We start from the raw sequence: 17,870 nt of genomic DNA on the forward strand, positions 1-17,870 counted from the left end.
CCCAGTCCTAACTAAATTCAACTTCAAACGAGAAGTGGAAGGGACCCGCCTAAGGTCACCTAACGCTAGATGCCAGGCTCAAAGAGATTTCTCACTCGCTGGGGTGCCCCAGTGGGCTGGGCAAGGTCTCTCTTGAGCGAGCACTTCCACCCTACTTTGGTCTCAGGTCGCCTCCCACGCCACGTGGCACAAAAAGGGTGCTCCAGAGGTCAAGAGAGGAGGAGGCGGAGCCCATCCGGAAACCCGCCCAGGGGCATCATGGGAATTGTAGTTTTCCTCGTGGGCACAGAAAGGGTGCAAGCTCTCCCTTGGTTTTGCCTACTTACTAGCATCTCCTGCGTGCAAGTGATCCAAACCAAGTGTTCCCCATTACAGCTGCTGCCTACGTATCTTTGAAAGAAGTCATGAAGGCGAAGGAGCAAAGCAAAGAAGGCAAACCAAGAGATAGTCAGCGAGGGAGAGAAAGGGTTAACAGTTATTACGCACGCGCACAGAGGGCCCGCGGGGTGGGCGGGGACGGAAGAAGACTCCCGGGAGCTGTGTTTTCCCCGGAAGTGCCTTCCCTCCTCCCGGGTCCGCGCGGACGAGGTTTCCTTACCTCATTTGTCCTCGCCCCTCCCCGTCCCTCTACGCGTTTTGGTTCCTGGTTGGTGCTTCCTGGTCGCAGCCGCGGCAGTGAGTATGTGTGTGACGGACCCCCAGCCGCCCGCGGCCGGGGGACCCCTGCCCGCCCTCCGTCGCTCCCGCTGGGGTGTGGAACTAGCGCGTGTGCACTGGCCGGCCTCCGCGTCCCGGCTCTGCCCCCAACTCCGGGCAGGGTGCAGCTGTGGCCCTTCAGTCGTATTCTACCTCACGCGGCTCGGCCGGCCGGCTGGGGTGTTCGCTTCTCCTCACCCCGCCAAGGGCGAGGTCGCGGGTCAGAAAGCTCTGGCCGCCCCTGGCCTCGGTGGGGGGTGGGGAGAGGGGGCGTTTCTGCCTGTTAAACCTCCCCTCCCCTAGTCCCCCCCCCCCCTTTTTTTAGGGAAGCCGGTCATCCCGTTAAACGCGGAGGTCCTGCCGCTCTGAGGGAGCCCGGCCTGTGAGGACCAGACGGTCCCAACTCCTGCCTCTGCTGTCAGAAGCAGCAGCCACAGCCGTGGGGCCAGAAAAATTTAGGGAGCTGTGCCCCTTCCCCCATGTAAAACAGGGAGACTCGGACTGTGTTCGCTAAGATTTGCTTTATCCCTCACTTCGTGTGAGCCCGCCGTTAACTTCCAACTTGAAGAGCTGCAGGTGCTGTGGGAGCGCCGGCCGGGGATCCGCAGGCCTCTGCTCTAGTCGCCGCTCCACCGACTCGCTGGGGACTCTAGAAATCTCCTGTTGAGGCTGAGACTACCTCTGTTTCAGATCACAGGAGATCTTAGGGCTCAATGAATAAATTAAGCTTCTCAGAGCGCGTTTCCCAACGACAGCGTGCAGTTGAGGGATTCAGGTCCCATGCAAAGCTCTTGACTTTGTGTTTTTGAATAGTTTGTCCGATGCAAAGACTTCCAAGTGGGCTGTGTGTCTATTCCAGACAGCGTTCCGCTTTGGAGACAGTTCAGGATTGCTGTTTTCCATAATCAGAGGAGGGAGCGAACTCGGGAAGGGGTGAAGTGAAGAGGATAAAGTGGCCACAAGGCTTAGGTGCCCTGTAGGAAAAGGAAGAAGGGGCTAAGAAAGGTGAAGGAAGTGTTTTAAGATAGGATTCGTTGTCATCAAAGATTATGTATACCAAGAATAGCTGGACTTGTCTGAATAAATTTAACATAATTTTCTCCCACCAATATCTTGTATTCTGGCTTCCTTTTTTTTTTTTTTTTTTTGAGTGGTGTTTTACACGTTAGGATTCTCTACCACAGTCAGATTTGCTTCATAGTGAAGATCTGACAAAGATTTTGTTTTATTTTAAAGATTTTACTTATTTATTCATGAGAGACACACAGAGAGAGGAGAGGCAGAGACACCGGCAGAGGGAGAAGCAGGCTCCATGCAGGGAGCCCAACGTGGGACTCGATCCTGGGTTCCCAGGATCACGCCCTGGGCTGAAGGCGGCGCTAAACCGCTGAGCCACCCGGGCTGCCCCAGAATGGACAGAGATTTTATTACTAGACTCAGTGGTGTTTCAAATGTGTCACTGTCAGGAGAGCTCACTAAGTATGCCAAAATTTAAAGTTGAAAATCAGCTGTCTTAATCAGTTTCCAGTGAGCATTGGACTTAAAATTAAGCTATACATTTTATGTAAATGGTGAGATACATACCTGTGTCCTCAAGAAGAAACATTGAGGCTGAAAGTTCTTTGAAAGGAAACATAAGCAAAAGGTCTGGAATGACCAGTTGGTAGACTATTAGAGCATAAGTATTGGCTTTAAAAATAGTATAGTAAAATGGGAAAGTCTAAATAAGCTGTAAGTTGTATAGTTTAAGATTTTTAAGTGAAGGAGAAAAAGCTACTCCCACTTATGAATGGTGAGAGGCTTTGCAGTTTAATATTTGTTAGGCCATTTTAATTTTATAGATAAATTTCATTCTCAATCTGGTATTGTAGGTTCTTATATAGGAACCATCTTTTTTTTTTTTTTTTTTATCATGGGATTGCTGTATTCTGAGTACCAACTTGATAAGGTTCTTGATAGGAAACTGACAAATTCAGATGTATGCTTTTCCTTTCAATTAAAATGCCTCTATAGTTTCTATATTCCACTAGGAAGTGAAATAGAAATTTTTGAAGTAAAGGTGTTAGAACCAATGCAAATATAGCTTTGAAGGAAGGTTTGTTTGTTTTTTTTTTTTTTTTCAAAATATTTTCAAATTAAAAAAAAATCTTAGTGAATACTTGGCTGAGAACCAGGGTAATGTGAATCTGTCCTGTGTTCTTAATCAGCTGCATAACCTTGGATAGGCTTCCTTATCTCTTTGGATCCTTAATTTCCTTATGTGAAAATTGAGGAGTTTGTGAGATAATCAGAAAGGTCTATGTGAGACTTAAAATTTTGTGGCTCTCACGGGGACCTCATCTAGTTAAATATGCTTGAGAATTGTGTATAATGATTAAAAAGCTGAGAAAGTCTTCTAGTTCAAGACATATATATTAATTTCATATTTGTCCTGCGAGTATACACTCAAAAAAATTAAATGCATTTGAATGTAATTAAAGTAGTAACATAAACATAAAATCAAAATGGCCTCCGGCAAACCTTAACCCTGGCATACATAAGCTACGTAAAGAAAAGAGCAAGTTATGCTGAGCACAATTTTCAAGTACAGAAGTACAAAATCCTCTTAAAGGCCATAGGGGCTAAATTGTTAAATTCATTTTTCTACATTTCAAGGAAAGAGATAAACCCCTAGGCCCAAGAAAGTCAGTTTTTATTATATTTCTTAGTTTATTTTTGGCATACATTCACAGGTGTGCCATGGCTCTTAATCCCTTTCCTTTGGGATGGCTCCAAGAGTAGTACAAATATGTAACTCTGTAATTTAGCTCTTTTAATTTTTTTCTGTACTGCACTGGAATTATGTTATTTATGTTTTATCAGTGTGGATCCAGTGAGGATTTTGAAGGAAGCACAATTCCTTTGACTTCTTTTAGAATTAATTTACCTATTAAATAAAGAGGAAAGAATTCATCTTTTATTTGAATTCCTCTGAGGCTAACATTTCAATATAAACTGATAAATGCTATGAGCATTATCATTCAGACAGCCACATTTAACTTGTATGACAACAGCATAACAACTTAAAGGACATTGCAAGAAGGGAACAGGTGTATTGTAGCTTTTAGAAGAAAAAGGCATTAAAAGTTGATTTCTCTTCCCCCCCCCCCCCGAGATATAATTGACAAATACCATTGTGTAAGTTTAAGGTGTACAACATCATGATTTGATATATGAAATGACTACCACATTTAGATTAGTTAACACATCCATCACCTCATATATTCATCCTTTTTTCTCCCCCAGTGAGAACATTTTAAGACCTTTCTTAGCAGATTTCAAGTATACAATACAGTATTGTTAACTCAGAACTTAATTAGCATTTTTACTCTCAGCTTTATTGAGGCATACCTGATATAAAAGACTAAGTTTAAGGTATATGACGAAAGTTTATTTCTTTATTTCTGTTAACAAAAAAAAAAAAAAAAAAAACCCTCCAGCATAATGGTAGTGCAATTTTGGCTCTTGTTTATTTGGTTCTTGGAGTCAGCTGGTTGTATTACCAAAACTACCATCAGAACACCCTGACATTTTGGGGAGAGAATTGGTAAACTTAAGAACAGCTGGTGTTTCTAAGTTATATTTTTATAGCTAAAAAGGAAGTGGAAGGAATAAATTGAGTTGAAGGATGAGCAAGATTTAATATGCCCACAATAGGAAAATAAAGTGCTCCTATAGCTAGAAGTTTTGCCTTAGTTTTATTTAGGTCCTTAGTATGTTTTTCAGACACATCTTTTTGCTAGTACAAAAGTAAACCAAGGTTTATCAGATATTTTTTTTTATCAGATATTTTTATGTGTTCTTTTAGTCAAGGATAAAAAAGGCCATGAGATTAATTTTTAAATTGAGAATAAAAATCTGCACGGAAACAGTAAATATGATGATTGTTTCCTGTAGTGAATTTAGTCAAAGTTGAAGTAATGTTGTGGTGCCTGGGTGGCTTAGTCAGTTAAACATCCCACTCTTTTTTTTTTTTTTTTTTTTTTAAGATTTTATTTATTTACTCATGAGAGAGAGAGAGAGAGGCAGAGACATAGATAGACAGAGAAGCAGGCTCCGCAAAGGGAGGCCGATGTGGGACTCGATCCTGGGACTCCAGGATCACGTCCTGGGCTGAAGTCAGGCACTCAACTGCTGAGCCACCCAGGCATCCCACATCCAACTCTTGATTTAGGCTCAGCTCATGATCTCAGGGTTGTGGGATTGAGCCCCACATTTGGCTCCGTGCTCAGTGGGAGTCTGCTTCAGATTCTCTCTCCCTGGTGCTCCCACTTACTCACTCTCAAATAACTAAATCTTTAAAAAAAAAAAAGTTGAAGTAATATTCCTATGTGAGATTGTATACCTGAAAAGATGAAATGCAGAACCAGAACCAGGGAAGAGATGAAGAATGGATGTAATAATGACTTAAACTATTCTTGTAATTTTTTAACATTTTAGAGGAAAAAAATGGTCTATGAGGTAGAGGATCAACCTGTTCTTTCTAGCATACCTGCAAAATAAGATATTTCCTTTAATAACTATAACTCAATTTGTTGATAGTAATTTTTATTTGGGAGAGGTGGATATTATTAGTCATAACAGGATTTATAAATTCTTGAAAAAAAGGTATTATAAGAGAAAAAGGTATTTTAATATGTCATTGAGAACAGTGATGGTCTTCACAGAAGTTAGCTCTAAGGTGATATTGTTATGCATTAAACAGGCATGATCTGAGCTGTTAAAATATGTTCTCTTATTATTTTCTCTTTTACAGCATCAAGGTTACTGACTTTCCATGATGTTTGGTGGTTATGAGACCATAGAAGCGTATGAGGATGACCTTTATCGTGAAGAGTCATCTAGTGAACTGAGTGTTGATAGTGAGGTGGAATTTCAGCTCTACAGCCAAGTTCATTATGCCCAAGATCTTGAAAATATCATTAGAGAGGAAGAACATGAAGAGAAGAACTCTGGGAATTCTGAATCACCCAGTAGTAAACCAAATCAGAAGAACTTAATTATCCTTTCAGATAGTGAGGTCATCCAGCTCTCAGATGGGTCAGAGGTAATCACTTTGTCTGATGAAGATAGTATTTACAGATGCAAAAGAAAGAATTTTAGAGTCCAAGCAAAAGAAAAGACCCAAAGTCCTCCTGCATCTCTTCATTCTAATAAGTTGAGTGATAAGAAATGCAAGAGGAATATTGAGCAGCCTAAACCTGAAGAGATGCCAGGTACAATCCGAGAGGTCATGATTATAGAGGTCAGTTCAAGTGAAGAGGAAGAGAGCACCATTTCAGAAAGTGATAATGTGGAAAACTGGATGCTGCTGGGATGTGAAGTTGATGATAAAGATGATGATATCCTTCTCAATCTTGTGGGATGTGAAAACTCTGTAAATGAAGGTTAGTATCATATTGACCATTTTGAAAAGTTGTACCATCTTTAATAAGGAAGACTGCTTTTCCTAGAGAAAAGACCAATAGGGTCTGCTCCATTTAATTCCTCACCTTTCGGTCTTGTTTTTTGGCTTGTTTCTCATGAGACTTTTACCAGTGGCTACTCTAATGGTGGTCTGTTTGAACATCAGAAAGAGTATGTCAGAATATCAAAGACACTCTGCTTCTACTCTAAACAAATTCATAGCTGCTTCTTCCTGTTTGGCTAGAGCCAGTTCTGGACCTGAAATCTTAGTCCCCAATCTCTCTGCTTGGTACCACAGGTGAGTACTCCATTCATCTCTGACATTGGTCCTGTGCTTTCATTTGGCCAAGTCTGTTGGGACCACCTCTTCCTAAGTGATTTGCTTACCCCTGAGATAGCCTGGTAGCAATGTGGGAAATGCCTGATAACTGGGGATATGGAATTAAAATTGAGATTTTAGGAACTCCACAGTCCCTAAGATAGGAGAGTCTGAAGAGCTATAAGTCTACAGTAAACTATAGGAGGAAATGCACATTCTTAGAACCACATCATCAAGGACTGAAATTTTGGTGCAAACTTTGTCTTCTTTGTCACATAGTCTTGGTGCTTATTTCTTTAAAAAGTCCCTTTTGTTCCTCTCCCTGTATGCCTAATGCCTGGTTTCTTGCAGTAGTTTTCTAAATGATCTTTTATATCTTCCCTGCACACTATTGTTAAACTAATAGTCTTGAGATGCCCTTTTACTCATGGTCCTTTACTGTGCTCCAAAACCTTTTGTAGTACCTACCTATTCTCAGAGGAAATGATGACATTGAATATATAGGTCATGCTTTGGAACCCCATTGATTGACAGACATTTTTTTTAGGATACAAACTTTAAGTTTCCAGATCATAGGATTTCCTAACTACTTAACTTTGAAAGCATCCACAATATCTAAAGAAATGGGGTGGCTATTTCAACAAAATCTCTACAGAAACAAGTGGCTGACTCAGTCTTTCATAGGTCAGTCCTGAGAAGTTGACAGCAAAAAGAAGGAAAGAAATGGAGTAGTAGCTAGAACATAAAGTGGAATCAAGTAAAGTTTTAGTAGAATAAGGTAGATCTGATAATGTTTTTAGGTAGAGGGGAAAACTTTTGAAGAAGGAGAGATTAAACCTGTTTGATGGATTGGGATAGTGGGCCAAGTAGAGGGGATCGGGTGTGTATATCTGAATTTGTCTTAAAAGTTAGGAAGAGACACTCCATTAACTTCTAAATTCTCAGATATTTATAGAGGTAGAGAAGAAAGAATAAATTTAGATGGATTGAGGATGAGGGAATATATGAGGATGTGTTTGATTTTCTTGGGAAAATGAAAGCAGAATTAGGAGTGGAAGTGCGCAGGGGATACTTAGAAGCTTAGCGTGTGGAAAGTGTGTTTAAGTGCTAGTGGGAATACTCTTAGTGGTTCCCAGGAATTTGAAGATGACAACTTTTTTTTAACTTCACAGCAATTTGTGGGTCCCCCATGACTGTAGTTATATTTCTAATATTTGTTAATTGAGAAATGCATATTAGCTACTATTTTAGTATTCTTTCACATGATAGTATTTTATTAACCACAACATCTGCACATTTGAAAAATAATAATACGTATGTGTGTATATGTCTTATAATGCATGCTTCTGGGCACCCATTGTGGTCACTAATCTTGCAGTTCCCCAGGGGTCTAAGGCTCACAGTTGGGAAATCACTGTGCCAGCAAATCAATAAGAAAATAAAAGGATTCCTTAGAAGTAGTATTCAGTCAAAATTGAAACAATGTGACCTTGTAGTGAATTTACTTTGAAGGATTTCATAACTTTTTCCCCATAATACTTGGCAATCTGGAGGAAGATTATGGAAACCAAATGATCCAGGGTGATACATACGGTTAGAGAAGGTCCAGCAGATCAAAAGCATGTCGCCCAGTCTTTCTCTAAATTGCCTTCTCCTGACATCACTCCTAGTTTCATCAGACACCAGTATGTTCATGAGGAGGAGTCACTCTTCTTGAACTCAGGTTTCCCTTGTCTACCTCGCTGATTTTTCCATTTGGTTGTCTTATTGTCATTTCAGATTTAATATACTGAAAGTTTGATACATTGAAATGAAAGATTATTTTTCTGCAGAAAGAGGAGCAGGTTGACTGTGAAGTGGTTCACGGTAGAACGAGGGTTTCTCAGGGCAAAATGAAAGAGATTAATGAGGGGTCATGAAAAGGAGGTAAAGGGGACCTGAGCCATATGAAAGTGAGGATTCTAAAAGGAAGGGAATGATAGATTTAGTCAGGTATGTTTTATCGGAGTGAAGAAGAGAAGGTTGGTAATTAGGTATATCAAGAAATCTGGCAAACAGTTGTAGTGTTTTTGTGTCACAAGAAGACAATAAACATGCTTGTTCTTGAACTGTACTTTTGGAAGAGAGGATATTTGTGTTTATTTTTATTGAGGTGAAATTAATATAACACAAAGTTGACCATTTTAAAGTGCTCAATTTAGTGGCATTTAGTATATTTACAGTGTTATGGAACTGTCAGATCTATCTAGTTCTAAAACATTTTTGGTATATACAAAGGAAACCCTGCACCCATAGAACTCTTTATTCCTTCTTCTCTCAGACCCTGGCAACTACTAATCTGCTTTCTGTATCTATGCATTTACCTATTCTGGATATTTCATGTAAATAGAATCATGTAATATATGACCTTTGTGTCTGGCTTCTTTTTTAGCATAATGTTTTAGAGGTGTATATGTATTGTAGCATGTATCAGTACTTCATTCCTTTTCAAGGCTGAATAATATTCCATTGGATGTTATACCACATTTTGTTTATCCAATCATCTGTAGATGGACATTTGGGTTATTTCAACCTTTTGGCTATTATGAATAGTGCTACTGTGACATTCATGTATAAGTATTGTTTGAATATCTATGTTGGGTATTATTTTGGGTATATACCTAAGAATAAATAGCTGGGATTTCTTTCTTTTTTTGAAGATTTATTTATTTATTTTAGAATGTGAGTAGGGGGAAGGACCAAAGTGGGGAGGGAGAGGGGGAGAGCGGGGCAGACTCCCTCTGAGCTTGAAGCCTGACTTGGGGCTCGATCCCATGATCCCAAGATCATGACCTGAGCCAAAACCAAGAGTCTGTTGCGCATATGACCAAGCCACTCAGGTGCCCCCAGTATAGCTGGGATTTTTATGTTTTACTTTCTGAGGAACCACCAAACTGTTTTCTGCAATGGCTGCACCATTATACATTCTCACCAGTAATGTATGTATGAGAGGTCCATTTAACTGCGTTGTTTTTAACAATGACTTGTGATGTTGCATATTTCTATTTTGAGGTGCTAGTATGCTCTTCATTATTATAGTTTTTTCTCTTAGTATTTCGTTTTTTATACTTGTTGCTTATATTGGCTTATGTATTTCTAGTATAGCTTTTATTTTATTTTAGAGAGAGAGGGAGAGAGCAGGTGGAGAGGGGCAGAAGGAGAGGGAGAGAGAGAATCTCAAGCAGGCTTCATGCCCAGTGCAGAGCTGGACTCAAGGCTCAACCCCATGACCCTGAAATCACAACCAGAGCCAAAATCAAGAGTTGGAAACTCAGCCGACTGAGCCACCCAGATGCCTCTAGTATGGCTGTTTTTTGCATCAGATTCTCCTTGTATCTTTTCTTCCACTTAGAGTTTTTAAAGAAACTGATTCTTATAGGTATATATTCTCTTAAAGTTTAGTGTGTATGCGTGTATACATTTGTAATACCTTTTCTGCAACATTAGTAACATTAGTAATAGTAACGTTAGTAATTAGATGCAAGACCTAAGTAATTCCAGGTAATTCTTGACTCCTTACATTCAGTGTATATTTCTCTTACCCATATTGAAATTTATCCCTTTGCGCCTAGGATTTGTTTTTTTGTTCCAGCTTGCTTGCTTTCTTTTTCTTTCTTTTTTTCTTTTCTTTTCTTTTCTTTTCTTTTCTTTTCTTTTCTTTTCTTTTCTTTTCTTTTCTTCTTTTCTTTCTTTTCTTTTCTTTTCTTTTCTTTTCTTTTCTTTTCTTTTCTTTTCTTTTCCTTTCCTTTCCTTTCCTTTCCTTTCCTTTCCTTTTTTCTTTCCTTTCCTTTCCTTTTTTCTTTTCTTTTCTTTTCCTTTCCTTTTCTTTTCTTTTCTTTTCTTTCTTTCTTTCTTTCTTTCTTTCTTTCTTTCTTTCTTTCTTTCTTTCTTTTTTCTATTTTAAGATATTTTATTTTTTTATTTATTCATGATAGACATAGAGAGAGAGAGAGGGAGAGAGACACAGGCAGAGGAAGAAGCAGGCTCCATGCCGGGAACCCGATGCGAGACTTGATCCCAGGACTCCAGGATCGCACCCTGGGCCAAAGGCAGGCGCTAAACCGCTGAGCCACCCAGGGATCCCTGTTCCAGCCAAATTTAAAGAAAGTGTGTAATTTTGTGTATTAACTTGGCTTGACTCTTATAAGTTCTGACAGATATTCAAATATATATCTCCTGTTTTATTTCCTTGATCTGCTAATGTCATAATCCTATTTCTTTTCAGTTAATAAGCAGTATATTCTGTACTGATGTTTATCTGTGTGTACTATTACTCTCTAACCATTATTATCCTTTTCATAAATCGATCTGAGTTCAGTTTTATATAGTAGTCATTACAGAGAAGATTTTTTCATCTTGGTGGAAATTTGTAGAAATTCTGATATACTTTTGAAATGATGGTTGTTAAAACAGTAGCAGTAGCTATTTGGTATACTGCTCCTCTTCCCCAAACCTCTAAACTATGGCATACTTAAAATATTGGTATGATAGAAGAGATTACAGACTCCTTGAGGGCAGGTCTTTTCCATACCCAGAAGTCTCCCTATCATATTTTGAGTAATTCCTTGATATATATTAGTTTTCTATATTAATTGATCCCAGAACCCTGAGATCATGACCTGACCCAAAAGCAGACATCTGAATGACTAAACTCCCAGGTGCGCCCCCCCACCCCTTTAAAAGGTTTTATTTTAAAGTAATCTCTACAACCAGTGTGGGGCTCAGACTCACAACTCCAAAATCAAGAGTCACATTCTTTATTGACTGAGCCAGCCAGGCGCCCCGGACTTGAAGTTCTTGATTAGCTTCCTGAGGTTCTACTGTGGCCTTGGAGCTGTAATACTTACATAACTTGCTCAGCCTAGCCTTCTTCAGTTCATGCAGTGTTATGAAGAGGATTTTGCTTGTAATAAATTCATGCCAAAACATAGGCCTCTGTGCCTGTTGTATCTGGCTTTCTGCTCTCTCTACTGAGGGATATAGGAATTTATTTCTGAAATCTAGACTTCTTTTCCTTCACTTTCTTTTACTCTTTCCTAAGGCTTCTTTATATAACAGTGCCTTCTTTATAAAACAGTGATTTGTTTTCCTTTTTGAAATTCTCACCCTTTACTTTCCTTTTTTATCTCCAGTTCAAGTGACTTGCAATTCTCATGTATTAGGAAGGTAGATCTCCTGGTTGAAGAAAAAGATGCACCAAAGGAAATCAGCATGTTTCTTAATTTGTAAGGAGGATCTCAGGTTGGGGAAGGATTATTATACAAGATAGCCAACTGATGGGAAGAGACAATAAGTATTTTAGGAATGATGGAGGAATAATCAGCCACTTATTTTCCTGCATAGGGAAGTATTAGTAGCCCTAGGAGTAATTATTAGCTTTTTAAAATTTTTTATTATGGAGATTTTAAAGTATTGGGGCACCTGGGTGGTTCAGCTGGTTAAGCGTCCTCTGGCTCAGGTCATGATCCCAGGTGCTGGGAGCCTGCTTCTCGCTCTCCCTCTGCCTGCTGCTCCCCCCTGCTCGTACTCTCTCTCTCAAATAAATAAATAAAACCTTAAAAAAGTATATAAAAATAGAATGTTATAATGGACTTAGTGTCTTATAAACCAGTTTATATGACTAGTCTTTTCTCAATTTTGGCTGCATGCCCTGTATTATTTTGAAGCACATCACAGACATATCATTTCATTCATTCATTCACATATATATATATTTTAGTGTGTATTTACGAAAGGTAAAAGTTGGGATGCCTGGGTGGCTCAGCAATTGAGGGTCTGCCTTCGGCTCAGGGTGTGATCGTGGAGTACCTGGATCAAGTCCCACATTGGGCTCTTTGTGTTCCTCTGCCTGTGTCTCTCCATCTCTCTCTGTGTTTTTCATGAATAAATAAATAAAAGATTTTTTTTAAAAAGGTAAAAGTTCTTAAGAAACATAATCATATCCTTATCATACTAAACAAATTACCAATAATTTTTTTATTATTAAATACCCTGTCAGGAGTGCCTGGGTGGCAGTAAGTTAAGTATCTGACTCTTGATCATACCTCAGGTCTTGATCTCAGGTTGTGAGTTCAAGGCCCACATTGGGCTCCATGCTGGGTGTGGAACTTACATTAAAAAACAATAAACAACCCAGTCAGCATTCAGATTTACTATCCTGGCCCTTCATTTTTTTTTTTTTTTCTTACAGTTTATTTGAATCAGATCCATTTATTATAATTGATTGATAACCTAAGTGTCCTTTTATCTATAGATTCATCTTTATTTCTTTATTCTTTTTTTTCTTCCTTGAAATTTATGTGTTGTATTAACTGGATTGGTTGTCCTATAGTCTGAATTTTGTGGTATTGTTTAACATAATCCTCTGTTCTCTGTGTTTCATGTGACTTGGTAGTGAAAGCTGGAAGCTTGATTAAATTCAGGTTTCTTTCCCTGTGATTATGCTATAAACTAGATACATGAATGGATTACTGGTTTCATTTTGCTTTGGATATGCTTATTTTTCAGTATTGCCTTTTAAAAATTTAATTTGTTTTGTAATTATGTAAAATGTTTATAAGTTTCCAAATTTAAGTCAACAAGACAAGGTAAAATTTATTCAGAGAAGTCTACTTTCTGTCTAGTCTTCACCCTATTCTTGCCATTCCCCTTACGGATAATTGTCCAGAGAAAATTGATGGTTTGTTTTTATATTAAAAAATGTAAGCAAATATATATATATCTTTGTATTCTTTCTCCTCCTTCTTAGACAGTAGTATACTATCCACACTTTGCTCTACTGTTTTTTGTTTTTTTCCTGTTAACAGTATAACCTGAAGATTAGTCCATAGTAGTATGTAATAAAGATAGTCCTCATTTCTAGGACTGTGGACTATTTTTGGGTTGTCTGCACTACTCTGAGCTGGATACATTAGGCATGTAACAAATACATTTTAGAAGTGAATGAATAGTAATTTAAAATACTTGATGAATAGAATACTTTTATAGTCTTAAAATATATTTTAGGGCAGCCTGGGTGGCTCCGTGGTTTAGTGCCACCTTCAGCCCAGGGTGTAATCCTGGGGACCTGGGATTGAGTTCCATGTCGGGCTCCCTGCATGGAACCTGCTTCTCTCTCTCTCCGTCTGTGTCTCTCATGAATAAATAAATAGAATCTTAAAAAAAAAATTTTTAAACACGTGTGTAATAGTCTAACTGCACTTTCAGAAGCATTTTTTTTTTTTTTTTTTTTTAGATTTTATTTTTTTTATTCATGAGAGACACAGAGAGGCAGAGACACAGACAGAGGGAAAGCAGGCTCCATGCAGGGAACTCAACGTGGGACTTGATCCTGGAACTCCAGGATCACACCCGGGGCTCTAAACCGCTGAGCCCCCCGGGCCGCCCGACAAGCATGCTTTATACTTAGTACTGGCCTTAATGTTTGTTTCTCATTTAGTAATTTTAAAAGATTCAGATTTAGCAAAAAATTAGATTCAGATATTAAAAGGAAATAACTTGTGAAGAATGAAGAATATAGCATGTTTAAGAGTTGAAGCTGTATTAGTTCCTAGTATGTAACTGTTATGGTATAGAATTTTACATTAACATACAGCTCATTCAGTATGTACAGTTTGACACATTGTTTCTTTAGTTTATCAGCATTTGGCACATAGTGGATAATCTAGTTAATCTTAGGTGAATTTAATTGAAGTCCTACTTTTGCATATAGCATAATGCTCTTTACATAGAACTACTACATGAAGTGAAATTATGACTTGATTGAAGTAAAATCATGGCTTTTGAAATTGAAGTAAAATAATGACTTTCAGTGACTTAGTGCAGTAAGTGTGTGTGTGTATGTATATATATATATAATATATATGTGTATGTATATATATTTTACATATATGTGAATATATACTATATACTTTGTGTATATATATATGGTTTTTTATATATATATATATATATATATATATATATATATATATATATAAAAATAAACCCAGTCTCCCATGTGGAATTCGAATTCATGACCCCAAGATCAACAGTGGCATGCTCTACTGGCTGAGTCAGCCAGCTGCCTCAGTGTTGTAGTTGTTTATGTATCAAGTCCCTTTACACCCCCAAAATATGCACATAAAAGTTTTGGATACAATTTCAGAGGATGAAGAACTCATCTACAGGTAATTGCTGAATCCTTGGCATTTATTAAGCACTCAACCAAGACTTGATAACTAATTAAAATTTGAGTAGAGTGGGTTACCTATTTGAATTTCAGTTTTTCAGATAGGTCATATTTTACTCCATCTGGGTCTTTACAAATGGTGCTTTTTTCTACCTGGATCACTTTCTACCTTGCCTGGTAGATACCTACTCATCCCTTGGGTCTCAGTTTAAAGTTGAGTTCTGAATGAGGTAACCTACAGGCTCTCAATTAGTGGTAGTTATTATGTCTGTTACAGCTCCTCAGTTGCCTAGCTGTGACTTTGGGTAACTTAATCTCATTATTGGTAAAATAATTTCATTTTATTAAACTTATAAGATAAAGTGGACAGTGGTTAGACTAAATTAATGTAGTAGGAAAATGTTTTGACTAAACTCTAACTGCAAGATGACTGTAGCAAGTATGGGCATATAGTTTCCACTTGGTATTTTCAATTGCAGGTTCTCAGCTTTTTTTGTGAGAGTTGCTTTTGAACATATCTCTAGTATGGCGCTTTCCTTAAATAAATTGTATTCGATTTGGTGACATTTTTAGTTAAACTAAATCTAAATTATTAAAATACGTCCAATGATTACTTATTGGATATGTACAATGTACAAGTTACTATACCATTAGGTGTTGGGCTATGTAGTTCCTGCCTCTAGAAGCCATAAAATGCCTGACAGTATGGAAAGTTCACTGTAACGCCAGAGTTAAATACATTTCTACAAATCCAAGCGATGCTCCAGCACATTACAAAATCATTTCCAGGTGAATGTAATAGACTTAAAAATATTTAGATAGGCAAAGTACAAGACTGAATTGGAAAGTAGCCTTTTGAACTGAGTCCTGAAGAATGCATAGAATTTTTAGTTCAGGGTAAGTGCAAGGAGGAAGAATAGAAGCTGAAAACCCTAATAGAACTTAAGTCTGTATGGTACCGTTAATGCTAAAGTAATGGTTTAATATGTGTCTTGGTATGACTAAATATTTTAATAGCATGTCTTTTTAGGAACTGCCTCAGCCTAAATGAGAAAGGGTATTTAGGTTTTGTATATGTTTTTTATATGTGTTCAGAATGCTGTTGGAAGATTTTTTTTTGGTTGTTATTTTGTTCCAGTGTTTTCTACCTGATTTTTGCTTGTGTATTTCCTCCTTTTCCTTTAAAAAAAAAATTGGATATTTTATGGCAGGTAGAAAAAAATCCCTCAAGTGGGTCAGGTGCTATAAGGTTAGTCAAAGGACTTGACCAGCTATTTTAAAAATATATTTTATGAAGGACTGTTCAAAGTAGAACACACCTTAAAATAAAACTTGGGCTCCTCATAGATTGTGTTCTTTACTGTCTTTTAACACATTGGGTTAGTTTGGGAACATTAATAAATTAAACTTTGCTTTTAGTTCTCTTTAGATCTTTTAAGGTAGTGTTCCCCCCCCCCCACCCCCTTTCTGCATTCATCAGATAACAAGTCTGCTTAATTTCAATAAATACAGTTTCTTGAAGCTCTTACGGCCTTTTAGGTCATAAGGGTGGGTTGCCATTTGACATATTTCTCATTGATGTATAGTTTAATTTCTGCCTTATAATTGAAAAATGGCCACATGCTTAAGAGTTCCAGTCACCGAGAACATCAAGGAGCTCCCTCCCTGATGTTTTCAGCATTTGTAAGCCTGTACTACACAATTCGTAAAGCTGCTTTTGAACTGTGTCTCTAGTTGTAGCATGTCACCTTACACTTAACTATTGTAAGGGCATCTTTTTATTTAATTTCTAATTAGCATAATGACTTGAGCTGTGTTATTCACTGTTCCATGGTGAAGTTGTCATAGGGAGAGAAGAAATAAAAATGTTCAATTTCAACTTTACTTGTGAATGGAGTGAAGTTTGAAAGCCTTTTATGGCCATTGTTCAGCAGACTGAAAATCTCATTAGAAATTCCAGAAATGCTAAGGCAGCTTTGGGTTGGATTTTAATAACATTTTGGAATGTTGATATTGTATGTTGCTAATTTCTGTGATTTCGCTTTTGATCAGCAATTTAGGTATGCATTCTTCCAAAGTCAGTTTATGACTTTTAGTCTAAACTCATTTACAGTAGCTTTTCTTTACAACAGTGATAAGTACTTAGGAAGGGAATTAAATTTTGCCCCTTTTTTTGACATTTCTTTTAGAAACCGATTTGATTTTCATGTAAGATATTAAATTTATTGGAAACTGCTTAATATGAAAATAACATAATGTACATTTATTGAACTAATGACTTGGTTTAGTTGCCATTCAAGTATTATTTATCAGCTACAGTTTTACATTTTTGGAGGGGATGGAGAATCATAAAATTAGATGGGCAGGCAACATTTTCATTCTTATCTACAGGTCATAGGAACTTGAATCCTGATGTCTGGGTAAAGAGTGTTGAAATGTAATTTTCGTATAGCTGTTTGCTGTAAAAATAATCTATTGCATATAGTGATCACTGGTGTAAGAAGTAATTTATAGACAGTGTATTTTTATGGTCAGAAAGTAAATTTGATGTTAATTACATATGATTAGAGTGTAAAACATTTTTCGAAAGAAGTACAGAATGGAGAGCATTTACTCTTTTTTCTCTTGTAAGAATGAAGGCCATTCATGTCTCTAAGTAGGAGATCCTGTTTTTAAGACTGCTAAATTTATATTTAATTTCAAAATAATTTACTAGTCTCTTGCTAATGTGCTCTTGGTTGTTAACACTTTATGAAGTAAAAGTATTGACTTAATGGAATTTTCTCAGCCAAAAATTTTTACTTTCTCATTCATTGTTTACCTTTGTTATAAATTATTGTCCTGGTCAAGTTTTTGGCATTTTGAGTTACTTGCCAGATTGTTGTTGATTCTTCTGATAATAAAGAAATAAATACTTTAATTGAGCATCCACCATGTGTAAGGATACATTTTCTTTTTAAATTATACAAATGTACTTACGAATATGTAATGGAATAGATTTGACTTGTTTTTAGTGTTTGACTTTTTTTTTTTTTTTTTTTAATGTTTGACTCTTGATCTGATAGTATTAACTCTGGATAGAGATGTAATTCTGGGGATAAAATATTTTTGTAATACAGATTTGGATTCAGATATAAAGGCAGCATAATAATAGATTATTTAAAAGTGGATCTTGTCTGCTAAATGTGTAATTTTTATTTT

The 17,870-nt window shown here is 37.4% G+C and overlaps 1 protein-coding gene and 1 long non-coding RNA gene across 4 annotated transcripts in view; both read left to right on the forward strand.

Annotated features, from left to right (window-relative positions):
• The first annotated feature begins 519 nt into the window (after positions 1 to 519).
• ZCCHC7 (zinc finger CCHC-type containing 7) overlaps positions 520 to 17,870 on the forward strand; it is a 252,482-nt gene continuing 235,131 nt past the window's right edge. The window contains exons 1-2 of one of the 3 annotated variants that reach the window (XM_025433198.3): positions 520 to 675; positions 5,492 to 6,122. In XM_025433198.3, coding sequence (XP_025288983.1) covers positions 5,513 to 6,122 — 610 coding nt within the window. In that variant the 5' untranslated portion in view covers positions 520 to 675; positions 5,492 to 5,512. Of the gene's footprint in view, positions 680 to 873; positions 1,273 to 5,491; positions 6,123 to 17,870 lie in introns of those variants that run through there. The other 2 variants (XM_025433199.3, XM_025433200.3) reach the window with 2 other exon arrangements.
• Positions 6,129 to 17,870, forward strand: part of LOC125756067 (uncharacterized) — a 178,956-nt gene continuing 167,214 nt past the window's right edge. The window contains exon 1 of the long non-coding RNA XR_007414081.1: positions 6,129 to 6,439. This is a non-coding gene — a long non-coding RNA (uncharacterized LOC125756067). The remainder of the gene's footprint in view (positions 6,440 to 17,870) is intronic.

The sequence above is a fragment of the Canis lupus genome, chromosome 11, assembly GCF_003254725.2.
Source record: "Canis lupus dingo isolate Sandy chromosome 11, ASM325472v2, whole genome shotgun sequence".
Lineage (NCBI taxonomy): Eukaryota > Metazoa > Chordata > Mammalia > Carnivora > Canidae > Canis > Canis lupus.